Here is a 20675-nt window from a genome sequence, read left to right as displayed (position 1 = left end):
CCCTCAATGATATTCCCATTGGCTTCTTCCTGTCTGTTTTCAATACTGGTATATGAATGGCCTACTGGAGCTGTGCTTTTGTACGAAGTGGGACTAGCCATAGGAGCTTTATCTTCCTCCTAAAGATTGAGCAAACTGAACGCATTAGGTTAACAATCTAGTGGCCCAGCTGAGAGCGAGCTAAAGTCTCTAACTGAGGGCAAATGAGCTCAACTTAGTCAAAACTGAGATGTGAATTCAGACTCTCTTAAATGAAAATCCAGTTTGCTATTATATAGTGTATTTTTATGTAGTCTAGACTTTGCCATCTAAGTAATTCCTGTTCTCTGCACCTATGTTTTAAGTCAGAATTGTGAAAAGATGCTTGTATATTTCCAAACATTGTTTTTATGTTGACACCCTGTATGTTAATCTCAGATGTATTTCAGTGCACAGTCAAATATAACTGCCTGATTAAAATATTTTCCTTAGAAAATTCTATCTCATAATTCAACTTTTTGAAAATTTCCTCCACTGAGAGTTAAGTGAAGTCCTTGCCATTTGATGCTATTCATTTTGGGTGGTTGTGCACTGTGGCAGTATTTCCTCAACCAAAACCAAATAGAACTTAATTTGTACTGGACCACATTTAATTAGCCTGTCCGTTTTAGTGAGCGTTGCCTTACGGCACGGTTTCTCATAGCATTTTAATTCTGCTCACTGAACTTTCCATTCTAAAATGCATTCTGCATACCTGCTCTAACACAGGAACTATTCTTCCCCATAATCTGTCATTAGTGTAAATGTTTACAACTACAGGTACAACCATTTTCTTTTTGTTTTTCATATAATGGAGATGCTAACAATCCCACTGCCTCATGTGTCCTTTCCCTGAGCTGGCTCCATAAATTGAAGATAAAAGGAAGATCTATGGGTTTTCTGTGAATTATACTTTTCTTCAGTACAATACGAACAAATTGACACTCCTTACCCCATCCAGAATTGTACAAGCTTGCTGTCTCCTTTTCATCAGACAGAGCATTTGATTTGCATTCAAAAGAATTGAAGTCATCAAATGTTGGCCAAATTCTTTTTCTTCTACTAAAATTGTAGCTAAATGGCAATCATTTTAAATATTTGGGTTTCCAATACATTTGTATTTCATTAAGATGTTAACACAACACACACAGTGCAGACTTGAGAGCGAAACACAAGGCTATTACCTACAGTTTAATGCTCAGCTGACTATACTCATCTGAATTCTGGGAATTTCATTTTTTATAATTATTTTATATAATGCATGTTTTATAGAATTTTCCATTTATAATTTTGCTTGTTCTCACTTCTAAGAATGTCCACGACCTTGTGGCATTTATTAAGCAACATATTTACAGCATATGTTAAGTAGTGCTATAGCTTTAGAATAAACACGACACAATCAATATCAAAAAAGGTATAGAATGTATCTGAAGTATGTTGGGTTTTTTTTGCAGGCACATTAAAGCGAAGACGACAGCAGCAGCAGCAACAGGCAATGCAGCCATCACGCCAGAGACCCAGAGAGAACTATCAGATGGGACATATGAGACGCTAAACTGAAGCAGTTGCCTTGGATCTTCCTAGTGCCTACAGCAGGAAATTTCGCTCCAAAGAAAACCTGTTCCTGTCATTGTCTCAAATCTGATAGAAAGCTTTTAGGTTCTAATATTAGAGGGAATTGGAATACTTGTGATGGATGCAGTCTCCACTTCCAAATGGAGAAAAGAATCCTCAATGTCCCTTCTAATCCAGTCTTACTGATCAGATCATGTTTGGATTTTATTAAATCATGTTTGGAAAGAACTTTTTTTTGATGAGGCATCGCAAAGTCACATGAGATTCTTTTTGCTCTTGGCCATTTGTGATCTTTCTCCTTGCACAAATATGTGACTGTAGGTAATGCTATTACTGCTGCCAATTTCAAGCTTTTATGTATGATAACACAGCAATTTAGAAACTTATTTGGCAAATTAACAGATTTTTTTTCCGAAGTTCAGCCTGTACTTCTAACTTGCATACAACTTTAGGAAGATGTATGGGTACAAGTAACTTGATATGGATTTAGCTGTAATGCATACATTTCTGCTGTTTAAGAAAAAACAATTGCTGTTTAATTGCCACACTCAGGATAATGCAAGTCGCGAATAATCTAAAAGACCTCTCGATATTTATAACAGTGGTGAGATGGTAAAATCATGAAATTTGGCTTTAAATTTAAAATCTTTATTGCCACCATTTCTTCAACTGTTACCAGCAATGGACAGCTGCTGAGGTGTACAGCTCTAGACTGAATGCTCTGGATTGGGGATGTGATAGTCGTAATGCATTAAGTTTAATAAGTTATGATTGTTTAAGATTTAGTGTAAAATTGGCAATATTTGATTTCATTTTTAGGGAATATAGTCAGCTAGTGTGTTCTGAATTTTGCTGGAAATTGGTGCGGATTTGCCTGAATAACATTTTCCGTTTTTTGCTTTACGATGTGTGGAAAGAATTGTGACAAATCGTTTTTATATTTTGGAATTTAGGTTTGAGATTTGGGATTATATTTTTTTTAAATGCATACTTCTATGAATTCTGATAATTACAAGGGCAACCACTGAATAGCAGGTGCTCCACTTTTACAAGAGCTATAGCTCTTCAGGGGGAGTTTAGAAATTTCTATTTACTAAGAATTGAAACTGCTGAACAGCAAATTATAAATTCAAAAAGAAGTGTTTACTTGGACATATTAAAAAAAAATTGGGTGTCTGGTAGACAGGCAAAACGCTAAAAAGCATGATCTATTTTCCTCTTTTAAATACTAAAAACTTGTATAGTAAACAAGAGCATTTTTCGAAATACAACTTTTTGTACATGATTTAGAAAATTTTGTATTGGAAACCCAACAATTAATGTGTGATTCTGCGGAATCCTGAATGATCTTAACAATTGGAAATAAAGGTTTCTTTTTACTTTTGAATCATTTTCTTTTGTTTTACATTGTGCGGCTGAAAGTGGGTTTGTGTCTCAAACAATGAAGGGACTTTTCAAAAAGCGTATTTAAAAAAAAAATCTAGAGTATTAAACATTTCATATGGTAATATTTTGCTTGTATTATCCTGTGGTAGGACATGGGCAGGACTCGACCGCCTTGTTCTTTTTAAGTTTTCAAACCTCTTTCAAGGGATGTGCACTGAACCATACATTTCAAGATTAGTTCTGGTAGGAATGAAGAATCCTCCAAAAGAAGACAAAAAAAAAACAATACTACTGTCATATTTTAATGCCCACTGTGTTTTATACAGTATCTTTTTGTTCACTGGGAAAATTTTTACTAAAAGTTGCAAAAAGTATTGTGCAGATATGTACGTTTTTTTTGAATTACTTGAAATGCATTAATAAAGAATAGATTTGATCGACCAAATGAATGTCCTATTTTCTTGAAGTTAACTGCAAAGAAGTATCATGCAGTAGATTTTGGGCCTTTTGCTGCATTCCCAGAAAGGTGGGGGGGGGAGAAAAGAAAAGTTCAAAATTTTCAAATCCCAGTAAAAATCATTAATACTGGCACCAATAATACTAGAGTTCCATTTCTAAGGTATATAAACAAGACCTGTTCAGGCAAGTTTTACTGGTACCCATCATTTCCGAATTTTACTAACTTTACCTTTTGGGAGTGGAGTTTTATATTTGTTTTAAAATACTGTGCATTTTAATTGGGTCTAAAATGAGAAGTTCCTTATCACCCTTATCAGACTAGGGTTGCTGTTATTTTAGTTTTTAATAATTGATTCCTGAAAAGTCTCAACTGATGTAAGAATTTTTGCCCAAAGGCCTTTTAGACCTCTCAATGCCACTTTGGCATTGTTTAGTCAAAGATTTTAGGCGTTAAAAACTTCTTTTATCCATGCTCAGCCCAAATTTGTATTACTGCATTTGCTTAAAAAAATTTTTTTTAATTTGCAATGGAGGGGTCCCTAAATCTGCACCTTTGAAGCATTTTGTGTTGTCGCTAAGCAGAGTTTTTCCTCACTACAGTAACTTCCTACAGACTTGCATGAAAAGTGTCCTTCCTGTTAAGTGTCTTAGGAGACTGCCATTGATATTGCAGCTGAATGAGTTTTCCAACCAAGAATCCTTTTGGTTTGTCCTGCTGTTTCTCTTCCTTCCCCCCCACCCTCACCATCCAAAAATTGGTATGTGGGTGGATAAGTGCTTTAAAGGTGATGCATGCATTTATTATCAGCAGGTTTTCAGTCAAGTTTTTTTCCACGTGTTCCTGCAGATCCTTCCTCTTCATGAAGATCAAACATTAGATTTTAACTAGTAACTTCAGGTGCTTTTGGATCAAACTTCACACAGCAGAGAGAAGCACTATAAACAGTTGTAGGCGCCAAGTAAAAGTAATATCTTGAAAAAGAAGTCTGAAACACCATAGCGTGTAATTACAATATTAAGATGGTAAATTAGAATGAAGATAGAAATAACTGTTATCAATACATATTTGCAATTTGGGTGGATTCTGCAATCAGCATTGCATGGCAACAGAAAAATGAATGCACATCAGATAATGAGATCGTCGATTTTTTTCCATTTTGTGGGTGTAATGGAGCTAATGCTGTATGCAAATCCACCAAAAGTTTCCATTCCACTTCCATCTAATTGGTTCTCTGCATGAAACCTGCCACAGGGATAGAATTATCTTAAAACTGGGATAGATTTGATATACAAGTTTTGTATCATCTGCTGGAGATTGGATTTGGGCATCTGTCTGCCTTTGACCTAATATTTTCAGTGTGAATGAAGCATTTAGACTCTATTGTTAATGCAATGAGACATCTGCTGCTGACAGCTTATAAAATGCTCAAAACAGGAAAACTGCGTCACCTGCTGCAAGTCGCAGCTCCGTCAGAGTGGTTTCTACTCTTTATAGATACAGAAACCTGCAACAAAACAGTGAGGCAAACAGAAATTTAATTTTAATGCACTCTTTTGTAACCATTTTAACTTTAAAAAGAATGGACAACATGAAGAGTCTGAGGGAAAATTTTATTTTTCTGACTTTGAAAGCAAACACGATATTTTGACCAAACTAAGGCAAAAGTACAGGCAATAAATTTGCTATTAATTCCCTCTCTGCTGCTGTAGCCTCTACACCACACCCCCCTCTTCCCCCCCCCACCCCCCCCCCAAAAAAAAAATGCGCCCTTTTGGAAAGTGGCGTTAAAGAATTTACCTTCTCCACAGAAGTGTGGAAGGAACAGAAATCAAGCAGCAATAGCTTAATGTTTTGTAGGTTTTAATTTCTTGAATTAATAAGTCAACATTGAATGTCTTTTTTCCTGCACTACGTTGGTTATTAATGCCAATCATGGTTTCAGGTCACATTGCATCAGCAGAGACTTCAAAGCTATTACTGTGGTTGAAATGTGATCCTATCAATCTTACTGTCGTTATGCAAGAGAGAGAATGAAGCTTAGTGAGGTGCCTGGAGCAAAACTATATTGGATGTAAATTAAATGCAGTGGGGTTTTTATTACATGTAGTATTCTCTTTATCGGATACTGTTACAAAACAAGTTGAGTATCCAACCAAACCATGAGAACAAGAAATTTTATGTTCTATAGGGATCTGTAATATGCTGCTTTTTGGGGTAATAAAGTAAATATAGGTGTGAACTTATAAAATCAGTGCGTACATGTTTATTGAACTCTTTATTTTAATCAAATAATTACATCATATCCATGGTGACCAGAAATATAACTGAACAATGTCGCTGAGCTCCATTCTATTGTATTCCAATTGTGACAATTTAGAAATGTTTCACATTTAAGTCTTTGGAATCCTTCCAAATAGAAACTTCAATTTTATAACTTCTGTCACAAATTGAGAATACTTTGACTGTAAGAAGTAGTCATTGGTTTATGATTGGATGTTTAGAAATATGGGGAGTATTGGTTAAAATTCAGTCTGACTGAATTGAGTGAGAGCAATAACTTAATATGTCATTGAAATGTTTTGACAATTTTATCCAAATAAAATGTTTCCTAATGTCCCTTTTTTTAAAAAGGAAACACATTTTATATATGTATGCTAGAATACATTCAAATGTATCTTAACTGTATTGTTACCACCCTGTTTTAGTCAGAGCTATTTTCAGTCTTCACTCTGTAACCAATTTGTGCTAAATCACTTCTCTAGATAACAGGCATTTATTATTAGTCACGGAAGTGCTGAATTGCACTAATTCACAATCCCAAATTAAACTTAATGCTCTCATTATCTATCTATATCCTTCAGTAACTATTTTAAATTATGACATCAATTTTTTATATCAAACATTTCATTTCATAAGTCAGGCCTATATTTCTAAAGAAAGACTTTATGGTAAGGAAATCTCATCAGGATGTTAATTTTAGAGCGAAGTATATTTATGCATCATAAACACCTTTTGATAGTGAGAATTCTGTTATCCCTTGCTCTTAATGTTTAATCAGGAATTTCTTACCAAGCAGTTTCTACAATAAGTATTTACTGTTCTAAAAAAAAGTCTTTATCCATCTGTATAGATTTGGGAATTTTTTTATTGTAGTTGTAGTTGATATATTTACATATACCCTTCGATCATAAAGTGTTTTAGGTTGTCTGTTAGAACAGGTTTCTGATTTTTGAATGAATTCTGTGAACTGATGATCTTGGTTTCAGCTTGTCTTAAGTTGATATTTTGTCGTTCAGTCTTCTGTAACGTTTTCTGCTTCTGTCACTTACACACCTAACAAATTTTTTCTCTTGGGCTGGTTGAAGGTGCATATCGATGTTTGAGGGACAGAAGGTGACTCTAGAAACAATTTTTTTTAAAGTTAATTCAGTCTTAATCGACCATTAGCATTGATATGGTAGAACTTTTGTCACTCATGATTGTAATCTGATATTGAATAATTTGCGAACTATTTAATCATTGTAATTGGCTGGTTGAGAGCCATTTAATCATGGCCCTCATCTGTACTAATAACGTTGTTGCTGCTATGGAATCAAGACAAATCACCCCACATTGGGAAAATGAATTTAAAAAATAAAATTAAAAAGTTACACCTTCATGGCAGTATTGAAAGCTTGGCAAAATTTGTAAAATGCAAATTATTTTGGCCTGCTTCAGGAAGACTTACATGTGTGCAATTATGATGTAAATAGTTATGGGAAAAACCCTATTCTACATACTAATCCACAACCCACACCTGTAAATAAGATTTTACAAAGCCACACAGACCATTTTCCCCAAGCTTTCAGTAAGTAGCAACAGATTCACTAACTGTTTTGATTTGTGGAGTGTCACAATGCTGCACTGTTGAATAAAACAGTGTGAAGCATTGAGATAGAGGTATAGACACCAGTACAAGTTCAAATCATAATTGTCCTGATTTGTGTTGATTTTAATGACAATATTGGAGCCGGGTTATTAGATCACTGTCTCCTTGTGCTTTTTTAAATTGACAGATTTATACAAATATTGGGCCAACATCAATAAAGAATAGCTGCCAACAATTACTTCGAATCTAAATGAGCAAGAATTTGAATGACATGGCTTTTTTTTTTGTTAATGTAAACTTTGGGAATAACTCTTATGTAAACGATCTGTTACCAATTTAAATAGAGACAAAAGGTTTCCTATTAGCTCTAGGAACAATTTTTCTTGTAGATTCCTTTTGCAGAAAAATTTGAATTTGTGCATTTAAAGCATTTGAGAGAATGGATTTAGATGATATCAAACAGATGCAACCATTTTTTCATTACTTACTTATGTTGTGTTTCTCCAGCTCTGATGCGTATTTTTCTCACGATAAGCTCTGGGTTTAGATTATTTTGTCCCCATGGAAGATACGTTTGAACAGTCTTCCAAAGGTTTGTCCAAGCAACAGGGTTTTCCCATTTGAACTTCAGCATCATCAAATCTCCAATGTTAACATCAGTGTGAATCAGAAAAGAATAGGTTTTGTTGGTCGTGATGCTTTCAACTCTGAAATGAAATCAAAATTCCCACACTATATAATCAAAAACCAGTGTAATTTCAAAAAGCTATTTATTTGTGATTATGGCTGTTTCAAACATATAGTACAGATGTTCCCTACTCTGATGGGGATTCTTAAAACAGTAAATAGCTAAGAATAAGTACCATGCATAGTGGGTATCAGTTCTTTTCCATCTGTTTTCTTTTAAAATGGCTTGAAAAAGAGGCGAACACGATTCCACTGAGGAGCCCCAAGTATGAACATACATCTTGTTTGAAGAAAAGGCAAGCCTCTAGCGGGGAAGCTGAAGTGATATAAGCAAAGGGCAGCCTTCTATTGAAGGCATCCACGCCTTATTTTGGATGTCAGTAGATCCAGAATCAGTTTATTTCAGGACTTTTATTTTGGCCTGCCAATTAATTAGTTTTATTTCCTTCCAGACCTTTGCCCTATAAATTCTGAGAAAAGCTGAGGGAAAAGTGATAGAGGTAACTCTCTTCACCACAACTTATCCATCTGTCATACAAGAGATGTGTTCCCAGACATGGAAGGGGTTGTGTGAAGCTTGTATGTTCTGTTATCTTTAGTAAGACAATAGGTGGCATGTATTTCAGATCTGTCCATTTTCATGTTGCTCACATTCTCCCTGACTCTGACTTGGGCTCAGACTCTGCTAAATTTGTTGATGTGTGTTTTGTCAATTTTGTCAGCTGACTATCTGAGATGTGTAAAATTTTTCTCCATGCTTAAAAGATTCTAAGCCAAACTTAAAAAGAGACACAGTTTGCCTGATATGGAGTGTGCACTTCTGTACAAACATAGTCCAGTTACATAAGCTCTAAGGACTCAGGTACAAGTTGACTAAAGCCAAGGCTGGGCAACTTGAAATGCATAAATACTATTAATGTAGATTGTTACAATCAGACAATATGCCTGCATGTCACTGTAAGAATCACATTCAGTTCCAAAGTTTATCTCTCTCTCACCAAAGGAATCATTAGAAAACTGACAACTGTAGCTTTGAGTCCTCACTATGTATTACAAACACCTGATTAAGTAGCACAACCTGCAATGAAATTAATGTATTTCCATCATCCTACTACAGCATGAACACACAGGGTACTTGTACTAGTTAGAGACACAGATCTTCAGTAAAATCTACTTACCACTCTCTCACCCAATAAAAAGTCATCAGCCCCTGAATATGTGAACATATATTAGCACACTCTGGCCTATGGTTAATGCCTTCCAACATTTGTTGTTCCAAGTCTGACTGCCTGGGTGCACCAGTTACCTTGCTGCATCTGAGTACCACAAACCAGACTTGCTCATCATCAGCAGCTATTCCAGATTCTGGTATAAAGGGCTTTGGTGCAGTGAAGACTGTACTAAGAGTTTTAATAGATGAGTGGGTAAATTACTGTTACCTCTGATGTGCAGTAAAGAAAGAACATGCATGTGAACGCTGCACTTTTCACATCCTCAGGATATCACAAAGCACTTCACACCAGTGGAGAACTTTTGAAATATACTCAATGTTGTGTGCAAATTTCTTGCAGTGTGTGCCATCCAACAAAGCCCCAAAGTCCTACTTGGCTAGAACACAAGGAGAACTCCCCCTGCTTATCATCAAATAGTACCATAAGATCTTTAACATCTCTTGAGCAGGCAGATGGCTTCAGATTAACATTTCATTCAAAAGTCAAAAGAAGCAACAATTTCAGGTAGCAGGAGGCATAAACTAACCTAAATTTGATTTTGAGCTACCCTTATGGATGTGTAAGTGTCTTGATCTTTGTGACTGATTTCTGGCTATTAGATTGTAGGTCTGTTCTACCTGAAATGTTGCATATTGTTGGACAGAAATTCACCTTGGCAGACTAAGATTTGTTTAAATTGCAGCGATGTTGACTAAACTGCTTTAGAATCTATCATGTGTCAAGGAGAAAAACACTATAAAAGTAGCACTACTTAATGTATAATGATGAAACAGTCCAATTAATGCCCTCATGCCACAGCTGCTGTTGACCCAATGGCGGGCAGGGGGTTCACTTTGCAGGATGCACAACAAATGAATCCATGTAGGGTTGGGGCGGGGTGGGGTCCCTTGTTCAAAAGCAATCAGTGCCAGGTCTAAGGATCCAGCATCCAGAAAGGGGGCCCAGCTGAAGCCACCTCCTGCTCTTGTTGCTGACACCCCCTCTACTTCTTACCCACCACCCCCCACCCCCCCTCAACCTCAACCTCCTGCTGCCATCACTCACCTGTGGCCTGGGTGCATGACAACCCTGGGCCTTGGGTGTGTGTCATACCAGCAGCAGCCACTGACTTCCCAATGGCACTACCATTCAACAGAGCTACCAGCTACTGAATGGCTGGCAGTTCTCAGCAGGCTGCTGGTCTGTTAAATGTCTGAGTTGCATTTAATTTGCCAGGTTTTCTGCTGACTTGCCAGACCCCTTACTGGAAAAGTCACTGACTGATTAAATTTTGTGTGTCTTGGCTCAGTGGTAGCACTCACCTCTGAGCCAGAAGGTAATAAGTTCAAGTCTCAATCCAGAGATCTGAGTAAATAATCAAAGTTAATGCTTCAGTGCAAACAAAGATACAGCGTTTTAAATGAGACATTAAACTGAGGCCTTTTCAGGTGGATGTAAAACACCCCATATTCAAAGAAGAACAGGGAAGTTTCTCCTGGTGACCTGGCCAGCATTTATGCCTCAACCAACATCCCAAAAAAACTAATCGTTTATCTCATTGTTGATTCTGGAAACTTGCTGTATGCATGTTTGCTCCTCATTTCCCTATACCACACTTAAAGTACATCCTTGCTTTGTGAAGTGATTTGGGATATCTTGAGGTAGAAAGAACAGCATTATATTTATGATTTTGTTTCTTTTTTACAGCTAAGGAAAATTGAAATGTGATTTAATTCAAACAAGTTTGCTTTTTGGTCATACTCTACAAAAAAATCTCAATTTTAGTTCATTTAAGTTAATGCATGAAAGACGCAACACTTATCCTATTATATATCTGAGACCATAGATGAACGTGATTATGAAAATTGTAGTCATTTTTATTTCAAACACCAGAGGGTGCAAATAATGGGGAAACCATTAAAGGACTGAATTCTACTGCGTAGTAAGAACTGAGAAAATAAAATACAGACCAGCAATTACTCGGACATCTATAGCATTTATCTTAAATTATGTTCTTTCCTTTGTTCTTACTATAGGGGCTTCTTGCCAAAGAGAAAATGGAAGTCACTGTCTTTCCAGTACATTATTTTTAAACTTAACCAATGCTAGTTTCATGAATACTAAAATAGAATTAGATAAAAGTTAGAGAGACAATTTCAGTACTGATGCCAAGGCTTTTTTAATTATGTTAAAAGTCAGAAGAGGTCTTTCGAGAGATTGGGCAGGTAGTGTATTAAGTTAAAGGTTTGGCTTATGAGTGGATACTTTGAAGACTATACCATTGTTCCAAGTATTACTAGGTGTTTAGCTAAAATGGCTTCATTAGAAGTAATTGCAGAAATGTTTTTAGCTAAGATCAATTCACTTAAGATTGATAGTGCTGCAGGACCCAATACTGTTTATGTCAGAATGCTAAACGAAATGTTTGGAGGTCATATGGGTGTCGCTGGCTCACCTATTCAGTAACTCATTGAGGTCCTGGTTGGTTGTCATGGATGAAGGGCTTACTCAAGTGGCCCCTTTATTTAAAAGAGGTAAGAAATCAGATCCTGGAAACTATTAAGCCCATGAGTTTGATATTAGTAGTGGGGAAATGATTGGAAAGCACTTATGTAGAATGTGATTGTTAATAACCTTGTGAGAGTTTGGTCATTATTATAGACTTCATGACTTGATTGAGTTTTGCACAGAAATGTCCAAAATGCTGGGTGAAGATATATTGGTTGAAATTTAGGGAAAAAAAAGTCTGATCAATTACCACCTGCACAGATATGAGGAAAGCATAGACCCCCATCGCACCATAGCATAGCTATTACATTGGATTAGTAGCTGAGGTCATTGGTAATTAACCTGAATGGGGCTAATTCAGTGGGAGATCCAAAGTGCTCTACACTGGTACTATCGCTGATGATTATTTTAAGAATTCTCCTGTTCAAGTAATTAATTAACTTGCAGGAGTAATAACAGCATATGGTAAAATCTCCAGAGTTCTCAAAAAATAGAAGTAGGGTGGATCCCTGGAGCTGTGTGGTTTTCATTTGGAAGTGCAGTAAGTTCCCCCAAAAAACTGACTGCGTCAAATTCAGACTCCTATATGAATGAGTCATTGAGAATAACAGACATTGAGCCCTTCAAGCCTGTTCTGCCATTCAGTTAGGTCATGGCTGACCTGTACCTCAACTCCATTTACCCAGATGTTAAGAAAATTCTTAGGCAACATGATAGAGTTGCATAGCTTTCAAATAAACGTTTTCCAAAATATGTACAAGTGAACATTTTGAGCTATAGTTAAGGGGGATTTGGTTGCTCTTTGCAACATTATCCTATTCATTTAATTCCATTCAAATGCATTCCATTCCATAAACAGCATAGCCAGAAGGGGATTGGATTTTCATGCTGATAGAATTGGGAGTCCACGAGAAGCCAAGTGGTAACAACCTAACTGTGTGTCTGTAAATACTTATAAATAATCAAAAAAACTTGAAGGAAATTTCGTACAGCAACTTGCTGCTCTTCGGAGATTGAAATGGCCAGTGACCTACAGGGCAATTAATTGTGTATCTCCTTGATGATTCTTCAATCTGATTAGTTAACAGTACAAAGTCTGAGGAAACACAAAATTAGATTGAGGTGCAGGAAGCAAGACAAAGATTGGATTAAAAGAGAAAAAAGGTTTCAATATATTTTAAATCACTAACGATTAAAAGCTGAAGACATGAGACCCAATATATGTAAAAGTTATTTTTCAATGCCAGGAAGATTGGCAGTAAATAAGACGCATATCATGCTGTTAAAAAGAGTACTTAAAAAGACTGAAATGGACAAACTCTAACTTTCTGTGGTGAGTTTAGTCTATCTCTATGACATCAATTCAGGAACGTGACGCTGTTCAATACATTTGAATGGGGAGCTTGACAGCAAGATGTTGTTTTCAAGCAGCTTAGAGGTGTAATTCATCTCGGATGGCAACTTACGAATTTTTGCGATTAACCACACATCTGTCCTCACTTGAAGTTGCTGTCGATTTGTGCATAAATAACAGTGAACTCCATTTCAGCCTCTGTTATTTTTTTCAGCAAATCCTGGCCCAATATGTGGTTTTACCTTGTCTATACTATAATATTTTACATACTTCCAGAAGTGTCTCCCACATAGCTGTCTTCACTCCAGATTTTAAAAGTGAAGCCTCTCTTTAATTATTCTTTATAGTTCATTCCTCTTATACCCAAGACTGGTCTTGTTGCGGTTTATATCTTTTTTGCGCTGTGACCAAAATGAACACCGGAAAAGCTCTAAGGTCAATAAACAACACCGAACCTCATACTGCTGTCATTTTTTAAAAATTCTTTCACAGGCCAGCATTTATTGCCCACCCTAGTTGCCCTTAAGAAGGTGGTGGTGAGCTGCCTTCTTGAATCACTTCAGTCCATTTGGAATTAAAAGTCTAATGATGACCATGAAACAATTGCCAACTGTGGTAGAAACCCATCTGGTTCACTAATGTCCTTTAGGGAAGGAAATCTGCCACCCTTACCTGGTCTGGCCTGCATGTGACTCCAGACCCACAGCAATGTGGTTGGCTCTTAAATTCCCTCTAAACAAGGGCAATTAGGAATGGGCAATAGATGCTGGCCTAGCCAGTGATGTCCACAGCTCAAGAACAAATTTTTAAAAACCGATAGTGCTGTTAGGGAGGAAGTTCCAGGATTTTGGCCCATTGACAGTGAAGGAACAGTAATATAGATCCAAGTCAGGATGGCTTAGAGGGGAATTTGCAGGTGGTGGTGTTCCCAGGCATCTGCTGCCCTTAACCTCCTAGGTGGTAGAACTGTTGAAGGATCCTTGGTGAGTTGCTGCAGTGCACCTTGCAGATGGTACACATTGCTGCCACTATGCGTTGTTGGAGGAGAGAGTGGATGTTCAAAGTGGTGGATGTGGTGTACTAATCAAGCGCATTGTGCTGGATGGTGTCGAGCTTCTTGAGCATTATTGCCACCGCACTCATCCAGGAAAGTGGAGAATATTCCATCACACTCCTGACTTGTGCCTTGTAGATGGTGCACAGGCTTTGAGGAGTCAAGAAGTGAGTTACTCGCTGCAGGATTCCTCGCCTATGACCCGGTCTTGTAGCCACAGTATTTATATGACTGGTCCAGTTCAGTTCCTGGTCAATGGCAACCACCAGAATGTTGATAGTGGGGATTCAGCAGTGGTAATGCCATTGAATGTCAAAGGGAGATGGTTGGATTCTGTCTTGCTGGAGCTGGTCATTTCCTGACACTTGTGTGGCATGAATGTTACTTGCCACTTATCACTTCAAGCCTGAATGTTGCCCAGGTCTTGCTGCATTTACTACATTATGTCAAATTAGTCTTAAAACTTAACTATAGTATAAGAAAGTTGACTATGAAAAGAGCTGATGTCTACATGGGAAAAATGCAAAACTGCCTGATAGTAAGTAAACGCAATGGTGATACTTTGCTCTTGTGTCTAACCCTTTGCTGCAATTTGCTTTGAATGAATGTACTAATACCATTACAACAATAGCAAGACAAACTCTCTAATAAACCCAATAGTGATGTATATTACTGTGATATATTGGTACGAAATGGCAAAGCCTGGTGGTTTGCCAGATGCTGGCTGAACAAGTACAAATGATGGCTTAGTTCGCCACCACTGATATTAATGTTCACCATACGATTTGTTTATCCTCACTGTTTATTTATAAAAAGCTTTTCTGATGGCACTAAAAGCATTGAACAAATACAAACCCAACTGCACATCAGTGAGATCATTATTTAGTGAATTGGTGGAAGCATGCAGTAAAAGCAAAAATAAGATGTAATTGGTTATGCAATTGTTTGTTGTTTAGGATTTTTAATTCATTATCTCAAATCACTGCTACCATCAATGACAGACCAGTAATTTAGAAAATGCTCCATCTGGACATAATCCAAGTGCATGACAAGATTTAACTGTGGCTGCTGTGCACTTTAAGTTAAAGTGGACACAGTATGAAGATTCTTATTGCCAAATCGATCCACCTTACTGAGACACAGTATTGCATACTTGAATTTTAATGCTCTCATAACTTGTCTCATGACTTATTTTTTAGCAACAAAGTGCAACCTTCTGTGTAGTTGTAAACAGAGCCCAAGGAGGAGATAATGTTAGTCTCAAAAGTATAATATTCACTGATCTCTGTTGGAGTGAATGTTGTCCAGGTCTCGCTGCATTTACTACATTATGTCAAATTAATCTTAAAACTTGAAAATTATAATATAAAGGAAGTTGATTGTTTGAGAAGAGCTGAGCTCTACATGGGGAAAAATGCAAAACTGCCTGGTAATAAGTAAATGCAGTGGTGGTACTATCAATATTCATTGATCAAATGTCAAGTTGTTCTCTGGATATTAGTGGTTGTGAGCTGAACAAATTGATGGTTTATCCATTGTGAATGTAGCAAAACTTGTGTATTGAGGGACTACTAACACTTCAAAAATGACGGTCCTGATAAGAAATTGTGAATTGCATTCAGCATCTCCTTTCTACATGAATATTTATATCTTTTTATAATTTTTATGCATCTAGTATCAGTGCTTCATAAATCATCCATGAACCTTCTTCAAACCTTTTAGGAAGCACCAGCTATGGTTTGACCTGGAAAATGTAGTGGTCAAAATCTGGTCCCAATACGAAATAGGTTAAAAGCAGAACACTGACAAAGTAGTAGAGTTCTTATGACATCTGCTATTGGACAGTTACTCACTCATTATCTATTTAAAGCAGCACTGGCACTCAAGGTGCCATAAAATTTCAAGGATTGAACTCCTCTTGTCAATAACCCAGGATGTTGTCCCTAAAAGCTAAGAAGAATTCATTTGTTGAGGAAGACCTTTTTAATAGAAATTATTTAACCCTTTCACAGCATTTTTGCTTTTGTTACTACTTTCCCAAATGTAGTTTGCTTCAAAACTCTACTTAAACATGTTGGTGTCACCTGTCTGTGCTTTATGTATGAGATTGTTTTTAACCTAGTGAGTAGATTCTGTGTTTCAGTTTATGTGAATAACACAAAATAGGAAAGTTCAACACTTCCTTTATCAAAAAAATGACTAATTCCTTTGCTTCAATCGTAAGAATTACACCTGAAGCATCTGTCACAGGGAGCAAAGTCTGGATGAGAAAAAGCTGTTGTTTTACCATTTTCATTAAGATTTAATGGCTCACCATATTCATTAAAACAAGGCAAGCTGCTAAAATATTTTGAGACTACAAAAGAAAAGTATTTTCATTTTTAAAAATTATTTGTTCACGTGATGTGGGTGTTGCTGGAGAGGCCAGCATTTACTACCCATCCCTCATGTTTACATCTATCCACATGGATAATTTGCTTACAAAGATCATCTGGGAATCCTGGTGGTGTACAGGAGAAGCCGACTAACTGATTGAAGACTTGGAGTTTGGTGAGAGGGGAGTTTTAAGTGTTAATTTTGGCTCTTAAATTTTGCTCTTAAAATGTCATCTAGTCTGTAATTAGCAGTAACTGGAAAGTACTGTGTAGGCAGGTTAGGTTCTGTCTTTGTTGCAGTTGAGACAGGGTAGGCTCACTGTCAGCTGTAGGAGCTGAGTAGTTAATTAGGTAGCTGGTTGATTCTGGTTACTGTAGCCCCAGTTCAGTTTACTATAAATTCAGGGTTCGTTAGGGCAGCCTTGGCAAGCGGAACGCAGCTTACTAACTGAGGGAAGACTTGGAGTTTGGTGAGTGGGGGAATTGGGGGAAGGAGTTGTTTGTTTCCTCTTTCTATCTTTCTCACTCCATAGAAATTAGTTCTTGCTCTACTACAAAGAAAGGAGCTAGCTGTTGGTGAGTATCTGGTAGATTCTATCCTATTTTAAAATAGTACATATTTTGGTGGTAATGTTAAAATATATAAGAAAGCAACATTAAATAAGTGGTTAATATAATTAAGTAATTATTTAAAACACATACTAAGAATGGCAGGACAGGTGATGTGTCAAGGCTGCAGCATGTGGAGCTCCTGGAGAATATTGTGATCCAGGGCAAACACATCTGCAGTAAGCGTTTGCGGCTTGAGGAACTTTGGCTCAGAGTCTTTGAACTGGTGGGTGAGCTGCAGATTCTGCAACATATTGGGGAGGGGGAAAGTTACCTGGATGCTTTATACCAGGTGGCAGTAACACCAATTAGGGTAGGGTCTTCTGATTTGGTCAGTGGCCAGGGACAGGAGGATGTGATGTGAGTGAGGGAGGTAAGGGGACCCAGAGAGGAGTGTGAGCCTCTGCAATTGTCCAACAGGTTTGAGGTTCTCTCAGCTTGTTTGGATGAGACTGGGGGCTGCAGGGTGGCTGAACAAGCTGACCATGGCACCGTGGTACAGGAAGCCATCCAAGCGGGGGGAGCCAAAAGGAAGATAGTGGTAGTAAGGGACAGTATAGTGAGGGGGATTGACACTGTTCTCTGAGCAAAGAGCGAAAGTCTGGATGGCTTTGTTGCATGCCTGGTTCGGGACATCTGCTCAAGGCTGGAAAAGAACTTGAACTGGGAGGGGGATGATCCAGTGATCGTGGTCCATGTAGGTGCCAACGATATAGGCAGGATGAGGAAGGAGGCTCTGCATAGTCAGCATGACGAGCTCGGCACCAAATTAGGAAGCAGAATGTCAAAAGTAATAATTTCTGGATTATTACCTGAGCCATATGCAAATTGGCGTAGGACAGATAACCTATAGAGAAATGAATGGCTGGCTCAAAGATTAGTGTGGGAGAAGTGGGTTCTGGTTTGTGGGGCACTGGCACCAGTACTGGGGAATGTGGGATCTGTACCATTGGAACGGTCTACACCTGAACAGTGCTGGGACTCATGTCCTTGCGAGCTGACTAACTTGGGAAGTAGAAAGGGTTTTAAACTGAATAGTCAGGGCAAGGGATCAAATTTGGGAAGATGTGGTAAACCAAAGAGTAGATCCAAGGCAAGAGAGACCGGTATTAATATGGGAGATGATAAACAAACTGTCCCTTCCTGTCACAGAGAGTACAATTCTAAGAGTTAATCAGATAAGATTTGATGCTACAAAAATAATAAAAGGACAAAACTAAAGGCTCTGTATCTAAACACATGTAGTATTCAAAATAAACCAGATGAACTTTATAGTGCAAATAGAAATATGTAAGTACAATCTGATGGCCATTATAGAGACATGGCTATGGGATGACATAGATTGAGACCTGAATATTGAAGGGTATGTGACATTTAGGAAGGATAGGAAATTAGGAAAAGTTGGAGGGGTGGCTCTGTTAATAAATGATGGTATTAGGTCATCTCTCTCTAATGTGCTAAGTTCAGGAAACCAGGATGTAGGAGCAGTTTGGGTTGAAATGAGGAATGATGAAGGCAAGAAGTCACTTGTGTGAGTGATGTACAGGCTTCCTAATTGTATCTACACTGTAGGACAGAGCATAAAAGAAGAGATAATGGGAGCCTGCCAGAAAGGTAAAGCAATAATCATAGGGGATTTTAATCTACATATAGATTGGGAAAATCAAATGGGCAAAGGTAACCTAGGTAAGGAGTTCATAGAATGTTTTCGGAATAGTTTCTTGGTACGGCATTTTCTGGAGCCAACCAGCGAACAGGCTATATTAGACCTGGTGTTGAGTCAATGAGATAGGATTAAATGATAACCTCCTAGTGAAGGCACCCCTAGGTAGCAGCAATCATAATATGATTGAATTTTGCATTCATTTTGAGGGAGAAATTAGTGCGTCCAAGACTAGTATCTTAAATTTAAATAAGGGCAATTATGAGGGCATGAAAGCAGAGCTATCTAAAATAAACTGGCAAATGAGGTTAAGGGATATGTCAATAGAAGTTCAGTGGCAGACATTTAAAAGGATATTTCAGAATATGTACATTCAATGAGAGAAAAATTCTAAGGGGTGGGCCCATCATTGTGGTTAGCTAAAAAAGTTAACGACAGTATCAAACTGTAGCGTATAATTATACAAAGACGGGTGGCAGGTCAGAAGATTGGAAAGAATATAAAGAACAGCAAAGAATTTCAAAAAGATTAATAAGGGAAAATTAGAGCAAGAGAAAGCTTGCTAGTAATATATAGAAGGATAGTAAGAGTTTCTTTAGATATTTTAGAAGAGACTTAACAAAGTGAGTGTTGGTCCTATAGAGTGCATCTGGGGAATTGATAATGGAAAGTAGGGAGATGGCAGTGGTAGATGGTGGTATTTTGCTTTGGTTTTCACCACAGAGGACACGAGTAATATCCCAGAAATAGCTGTAAACCAGGAAATCAATGGGAGGGAGGAACTCGTGGAAAATTACAATCACCAGGGAAGTGGTATTGAGCAAATTGTTGGGGCTGTGGGCTGACAAATCCCCAGGTCCCGATGGACTTCACCCTAAGGTCTTGAGAGAAGTGACTAGTGAGATATTTGATGCATTGGTTTTAATTTTCCAAAATTCCCTAGATTTGGTGAAGGTTCCTTTAAATTGAAAAATAGCAAATTTAACTCCTTTAATTCCAAAAGGGAGGGAGACAGAAAGCAGGAAACTACAGGCCAGTTAGGCTAACATCTGTCATAGGGAAAATGTTAGAAACTATTATTAAAGATGTTATAGCAGAGCATTTAAAAAAATTCAAGGCAGTCAGGCAGAGTCAACATGGTTTTGTAAAATGGAAATCATGTTTAACCTTATAATTGTAGTTCTTTGGAGGAGTCACATGTTCTGTGGATAAAGGAGAACTGGTGGATGTACTGTACTTAGATTTCCAGAAGGCATTTGATGAAGTGCCACATCAAAGATTATTGCAAAAAATAAAAGCTCATGGTGTAGGAGGTAACATATTGGCATGGACAAGATTGGTTAGCTAACAGAAAGCAGAGAGTTGGCAAAAATAGGTCTTTATCTTGTTGGCAGGATGAGACAAGTGGTGTGCCACAGGGCTCAGTGCTGGGGCCTCAACTTTTTACAATTTATATAAATGACTTGGATGAAGGGACCAAAGAAATGGTGGCTAAATTTGCTGATGACACAAAGATAGGTAGGAAAATAAATTGAGGAGGATGTAAGGTGACATAGATAGGTTAAGTGAGTGGGCAAAGATCTGGCAAATGGAGTATAAGGCGGGCAAATGTGAAATCATTCATTTTGGCAGGAAGAATAAAAAGGGAGCTTATTACCGAAATGGTGAGGGATTCAGAGGGATCTGGGTGTCCTAGTGCATGAATCACAAAAGGTTAATATACAGGTACAGCAAGTTATTAGGAAAGCTAATAGAATTATTGTTTATTGTGAAGGGAATTTAATACAGAAGAAGGGAAGTTATGCTTCAGTTATATAGGGTGCTGGTGAGTCCACATCTGGAGTACTGTGGGGACATAGATTTAAGGTGAGAGGAGAAAACTATAAAGGTGATGTGCGGGGCAAGTT

At 37.6% G+C, this 20675-nt stretch overlaps 2 protein-coding genes across 3 annotated transcripts in view; one reads left to right on the top strand and one right to left on the bottom strand.

The window, feature by feature from the left end:
• Positions 1-3424, top strand: part of adam10a (ADAM metallopeptidase domain 10a) — a 207026-nt gene extending 203602 nt beyond the window's left edge. For both annotated transcript variants that reach the window (XM_041174819.1, XM_041174820.1), the window contains exon 16: positions 1473-3424. In XM_041174819.1, coding sequence (XP_041030753.1) covers positions 1473-1573 — 101 coding nt within the window. In that variant the 3' untranslated portion in view covers positions 1574-3424. The remainder of the gene's footprint in view (positions 1-1472) is intronic.
• Positions 3425-6640: 3216 nt separating this feature from the next.
• Positions 6641-20675, bottom strand: part of lipca (lipase, hepatic a) — an 84168-nt gene continuing 70133 nt past the window's right edge. Inside the window, exons 9-10 of the mRNA XM_041175020.1 lie at positions 7796-8014; positions 6641-6838 (exon numbers count right to left, since the gene is read on the bottom strand). Coding sequence (XP_041030954.1) covers positions 6712-6838; positions 7796-8014 — 346 coding nt within the window. The 3' untranslated portion in view covers positions 6641-6711. The remainder of the gene's footprint in view (positions 6839-7795; positions 8015-20675) is intronic.

Source organism: Carcharodon carcharias, chromosome 26 (assembly GCF_017639515.1).
Source record: "Carcharodon carcharias isolate sCarCar2 chromosome 26, sCarCar2.pri, whole genome shotgun sequence".
Lineage (NCBI taxonomy): Eukaryota > Metazoa > Chordata > Chondrichthyes > Lamniformes > Lamnidae > Carcharodon > Carcharodon carcharias.
This window is presented reverse-complemented; position numbering and strand designations above follow the sequence as displayed.